Source organism: Capsicum annuum, chromosome 2 (assembly GCF_002878395.1).
Source record: "Capsicum annuum cultivar UCD-10X-F1 chromosome 2, UCD10Xv1.1, whole genome shotgun sequence".
NCBI lineage: Eukaryota > Viridiplantae > Streptophyta > Magnoliopsida > Solanales > Solanaceae > Capsicum > Capsicum annuum.
In genome coordinates this window covers 140,993,421-140,999,132 of record NC_061112.1, presented here as the reverse complement: position 1 = coordinate 140,999,132, position 5,712 = coordinate 140,993,421, and the positions used below count along the sequence as shown (strand labels likewise).

General features: G+C 37.3%; 1 protein-coding gene across 1 annotated transcript; it reads left to right on the top strand.

Annotated features, from left to right (window-relative positions):
- Nucleotides 1–82: 82 nt before the first annotated feature.
- LOC107859929 (aminopeptidase P1) lies at nucleotides 83–4,988 on the top strand (the record flags this gene model as incomplete). The annotated part of the gene is given in 12 exon segments (XM_047407241.1): nucleotides 83–388; nucleotides 472–558; nucleotides 994–1,061; nucleotides 1,537–1,603; nucleotides 2,192–2,326; nucleotides 2,421–2,501; nucleotides 3,148–3,202; nucleotides 3,399–3,503; nucleotides 3,578–3,649; nucleotides 4,037–4,161; nucleotides 4,361–4,555; nucleotides 4,649–4,988. Coding segments are annotated over 11 exon segments (1,263 nt in total), but the record flags the coding sequence as incomplete, so codon positions are not given.
- Between the last annotated feature and the right edge of the window lie 724 nt (nucleotides 4,989–5,712).

Sequence of the window (5,712 nt, the reverse complement as noted above, 5' to 3'; positions counted from 1 at the left end):
CATAACCTTTTCATTTTAACTGAATACAACTTTATTTTGTTACGTTTTTCTACTCTGAAGTAAGCATGTATATACCAAGCAGACAAACTCTTACATGGAAGAAAATGGAATAATGGTGCGGAACTATGGTGATGTTAGCTCAGATGTGGTCCTCCTTGCATCTAATCAACTCATTTCTTCCTCCTCAACTAAGGTTTTTGAAGAGAACCCAAAGATTGATGTTGGAAATGCCACTAGTACAGGGAATAGTTCTAGTCATGCTGTTGAGTTTGTAAATGGACTCATATGGGTTGATCCTGGAGCATGTTGCTTCGCTTTGTATTCAAAACTGAGTGTTGATAAAGTTCTCCTTCAGCAATCACCTTTAGCCCTTCCAAAAGCTCTGAAGGTGATTAATACTACCTGGGTTTGTGATCTTACTGTTACTCTCAAGCTTGTTGTAGACCGCTAATCACGTAATTATGTTTCTAGAACCATGTTGAGATAGAAGGATTGAAGAAGGCCCATATTCGGGATGGGGCAGCTGTTGTGCAATATCTTGTCTGGCTTGATAAGCAGGTATCTCAGATTCTTAGGGCCGAACTTCTAGTAATCTTGTGAGTTACTGCCGCCTACTGCATTTTCATCTTCCTTCAATTCTATATGTATGTAGGCATGTATATTTGTATGTATTTCTTTGTGTATGTGTGTGCGTCTATGTGTCTATATTGTGTGGGTGTGTATGTTTTCTGTTTAATCTTTACACGTGTGACAAGTATAAGTTGGTATGTTGGGGTTAGAAGTTATAGTCTCTGCCAAACTAGATGAGTAGAAGGTAAAGTATCTCTCAGAAAAAGACATTATATGTACTTGCAATGTGTTTTTGCAAATAGTCTGGACTTCACATTTTTAGCGGGGACTTCTTTGCTTTTAGGTGCGCACACAGTTGATCCAAGCTATTCATGGTTTCAGTAGTTTGGCAGTATGAGTTTTAACCTTGCTCAAATTTTCCAGATGCAGGAACTTTATGGGGCATCCGGTTATTTCATGGAGGCCGAAAGTACCAAAGAGAAGAAACAACTGTAAGTTTTTCTGGCTTGTACTATTTCATAGTTTTGGTGAGTAGGTACATGTTAGGAATTTATCTGTTATAGTCTGCTAGTTCAGGACTTATCCATCAGGAACCAAGAAGACAAACTCGGGGAGTATTGAAAACATTTTAAGCTAATCTATTAGAGTTAGCAACTTGTGGTGATTGGAAAGGTACATTATCCAAGAAGTGGTTTCTTGGTGTATTGTCTGTGTAGAAGGTTATTCTTGTGGCTGTGTGTATTTGAAAAGCGTGAAACATGTACACTGATTTCTTAGTTGATGATAGAGCTAAGAGCTTTAATGTCCCTTGATTTGCTGTAGGAAGCTTTTGCAAGTCGCTGATCTTCATCCCAATATGTTAAGTGATTTATTGAGGAACTTATCCTGAAGCATGGGGTACATTAAACTGTTTTTCTTAGTAGTAGTTCCATGACTCATAACTTCACTGTTAATTAATTACCTTAGGGGCACTAGAAGGCTGACAGAAGTCTCGGTAAGTGATAAGCTGGAGGAGTTCCGTGCATCAAAGGAGGTAAATGCTTTATGGTTGTATTTTAGTGAAAAGCTAGCATGAGATTTGTTGTCACTCTATTTATGTTTATCATCATCTAGGTTGGTGAGCTGATGGCTCTGATTTATTTCCAGTTTGTTGCTTCTGTTTTACCGCAATGCTGTTGTATTCAGAACCATACATGACATGCTGATTTTAACTCAAGCTCTGTCCAGCTGCACACTGGCAAATTTTCTCTATCTTTAAAATGTTTAGGAGCAATAATATCATGTTTCTATTGTATCCGCATTGCAAGTGAGTATAGTGAAATTTAAACATAGAAAGTTAGGGGGTGCCATCAACAAAAGGGGTAGAAAGTACACATATGTATTATCAAAATGCTAATATCATGTATCAGGAGAACTTAAGATAATTCGGGATAATATGTTTAGTTGCTTCAATTAACTAGAAGCCTTTGCCTTGACCTCTTCCAATAAGTGAGCTTGGTTCCTTATCTGATGGGTGTGGTCTTTCTTGAAGTTTGCAAAATTGTGAAGAATCTTCTTTTCTCAATGTAGTATCACCATTATCTTACTTTACTGGGGCAATGTTGTTCCTCTAAACCTGCAGCATTTTAGAGGACTAAGTTTCCGAACAACCTCCTCTGTTGGTTCAAATGCTGCCATTATCCACTATAAACCCGAGGCAGAAACATGTGCTGAACTTGATCCAGATTGCATTTACCTATTTGATTCTGGAGCACAGGTATGTGAGAACATATCTTCGGGGCTGCTAGTTGCTTTACATATTTCTATATTTAACATGTGTTCTTTATATATATATGATGGTGTTGCTGAAGTATCTGGATGGAACAACTGATATTACACGGACTGTTCATTTTGGAAAACCTACCCCACATGAGAAATCTAGTAACACGGCGGTATGTGAACTTTATTACGTGTTCTGCATTGATATGATATGGAGTGAAATTCATAATTAGAGTTCTGACTTCAGATTGACAACCAGATTACTGTTGCTGATCTAATCTATGTCCAGTCTCCTTCCACGCTTGGTTAGCTCACGCCTGCTTAAGATCACCCTAGAAGCATTAATCCTTTTTAAGCCTTGATCAGAGAAGCTATTGGAGGCATTATCATCCAAAAGATCTCTCTCTTGCATTCCAATGCTTGTATCTCGTAATCAGTCTTACTCAAGCCTAACATATCATTACATATGCTTTCCCGTGGGAAATGTTCTCTTCTTTCAATGAGTGTTGATTGAAATCCATAAGAATTAAGAAGGAGCAAAAATTGTCTTATAAGTAAAACAAGAAACAATAAGTGGAAACTTTTCTGTAATATGTCTTTGTTAATCTTAAGGCTTCTTTTCTGTTTTTTTTTTGGAGGGGTTAGTGGGTGAGATAGTATAATGTTTGCAACACTTTAAATCAGTTTTTGTTATATATGCATGTAGGTTTGTCTTCTCCTTTTTTTTTTTACTTCTCATGCTACTATGCTGGTTTTTCATTGTGATTGATTCTTTAGAATCTTATACTGGAAATTCTTGTTCTTTCCTACTTTTTGTAGGTTCTTAAAGGACATATATCTTTGGGAAATGCCAGGTTTCCTAATGGAATCAATGGTATGATTATGTGGAATGATTCTTAGTAAACTCTATGTCTATAATTTACTAAATTTTATTCAGTGGTTGTGTTTTCTAATGCCTTAATCCACATGCTATTATTGAGAGGCATATGCTTACCATTTTCTTTTCATTCAAATGATGTGGCAGAAGATAGTTAGCTTATCATAACATTGTGCTTGACTACTCTTTACAGGGCATGCTCTTGACGCTCTTGCTCGAATTCCTTTGTGGAAATATGGTCTTGACTATAAGCATGGTACTGGGCACGGGATCGGGTCTTACTTAAATGTCCATGAAGGTAAACTTGCCATTATGGCTGAAGAGGTATTCGTAAGGAGCAATTTATATTTACATTCCGTTTATTTTTGGCAGGACCTCATCAGATTAGTTTAAGACCATCTGCAAGGGATTTGCCGCTTCAAGTTTCAATGGCTGTAACAGATGGTCAGCAACATCTTATTACATTATGAGTTATAAAGTGAACTTTTCCTTAGCATGATTTAGGCTTCTGCATACTTGAATGATTTTCACTCTTAACAAGAATTAGTAGGTTGGGAAATGCTACTTTATGAAGGACAGGCATTAGTAAATATGCTATCCTAACATATATAGTCGTTCTACAATTTAGAGAACTGATATGATCAGGTTAAATGTAATGCTTTTTAGTTGTACCAGTAAAATGAAGGCTCAATAAAATTAGGGTAAACCACATCATACCTCCATGTTGTCCAGCTTCCTCAATAATCTATTAGTTTTACCTTTCTTCTGCACTTCTTTGTAGTTTCTTGTTTCAGCTTTTCAGAGCCTTATCATTAATATGACATTTTTCAGAGCCTGGTTATTATGAAGACGGGAATTTTGGTATAAGAATAGAGAATGTTCTTATTGTCAAGGAGGGCAATACAAAGTTCAACTTCGGCGATAAGGGCTACTTATCGTTTGAGCATATAACATGGGTAAGTTTGTAAACACCATGTTTCATGTCAATGTACACATGTGATAAACATTCCCCTTGGATGTTCTAGATGCTCAAGTGTGTGGTGCAATTGTACTTTTGCAGTCCAAGTGGAAGCAAGACATTCTCTGTCCTTTTCCCTTCCCATCTCTTTAAACTTTGATTTCACTATCCTATGATATATATGCCGCTTAATGTAGGCACCATACCAGAGGAAACTAATAGACGTGAGTGTTCTGGTGCCTGAAGAGGTTGAATGGCTGAATGAATACCATGCAAAATGTCGGGAAATTCTTGCTCCTTACCTGAATACATCTGAGATGGAATGGCTGAAGAAAGCAACCGAACCTATTGCAGCTTGACATGCCCCATTTGTTAGGGGATTGGAGTTGAAGGTTAATTTAAGGCTGCTGATTCTTTTCCAGCCTCAAGCCCTTAAATCATATGGAGTTAAATTGTGTATAGGCTAATGCAGTAAATCTGTGCAGGCATTTACCCATATTTATTGTTTCCTTGTGGAGATAAATGATTTAGCTTCTGACGACTTCACAAAGGGGTCAGCACATTGACAGATCTATTGGTGCACTTCAAGGAGATGCGACAAGTCTATGGTGCGTTTAAACGGAATTAATATGGAGTATGCAATTCATTTTTACCGGCTCGCTTGCTTCACTCATCTCCTTCCCCTCACTTTATTTCCTATTGTATACAACTCCCATCATCTTTGAACTCCATTTGCATTAATAGTAACATCATCTGTAATAAAGGCTCCAGCAACATTGGCACATAGTTTTCTTAAGTTAAACATACAGCTTGAATCTGGTCCAATGCTCTTAGCTTTTACCTTAGTCTAATTCGAGTGTACTAGTATCTTAGATGAATTATAATTGAACGAAAATAACAATTGGCTGGGGTGCGCTAAGAATGAGCTTTGTCTCATTCGCCGTGATTTCCCACTGGTTCTTAACAGAAACAACTGAGGTAAACCATGGATGCCCATGTAAGTAATGCTTTTTTTCCCCACCCACCCCAGAAGGATGAACAGTGTTCCCGCTTACCCTTCAACGTGACTCGAATTCTCAACCTACCAGTTGATGATGGAGGTACTCAATCACTTGAGCATGCCTCACTTGTCTTGCTGTCAATTACAAAGGAAGCAATCCTACTCCATTTCGTACCGATGAGGTGAAAATCTTTAAAGATCGTCATCTTCTGCCAAAGACAAACTTGGTATGAATTGACATCAATAAGATGAACATACTTACCTAACAGAAAGGAAACAAACAAAACGGAAAGCTGAAATGATTTTTCATCACGATTATGTAGGGTTAAAGCTGAGACGTCATATGTTTATTTTAGACTTTAGAGCAGTGATCCGTTTTTCGGTTTGACATGTCTGCATGTTTTTTTAGTTATCTTAGAGTAAAGAACATCTTCTTGCTAAAGATTAACATTACATGGTCTGTTCTAGTGCATATACTTTAATTCTAGAATTTTGTTTCACCATACCAAGTTTATAATTCCGAAGATTGCTTGCAAGGAACTAAAGGAT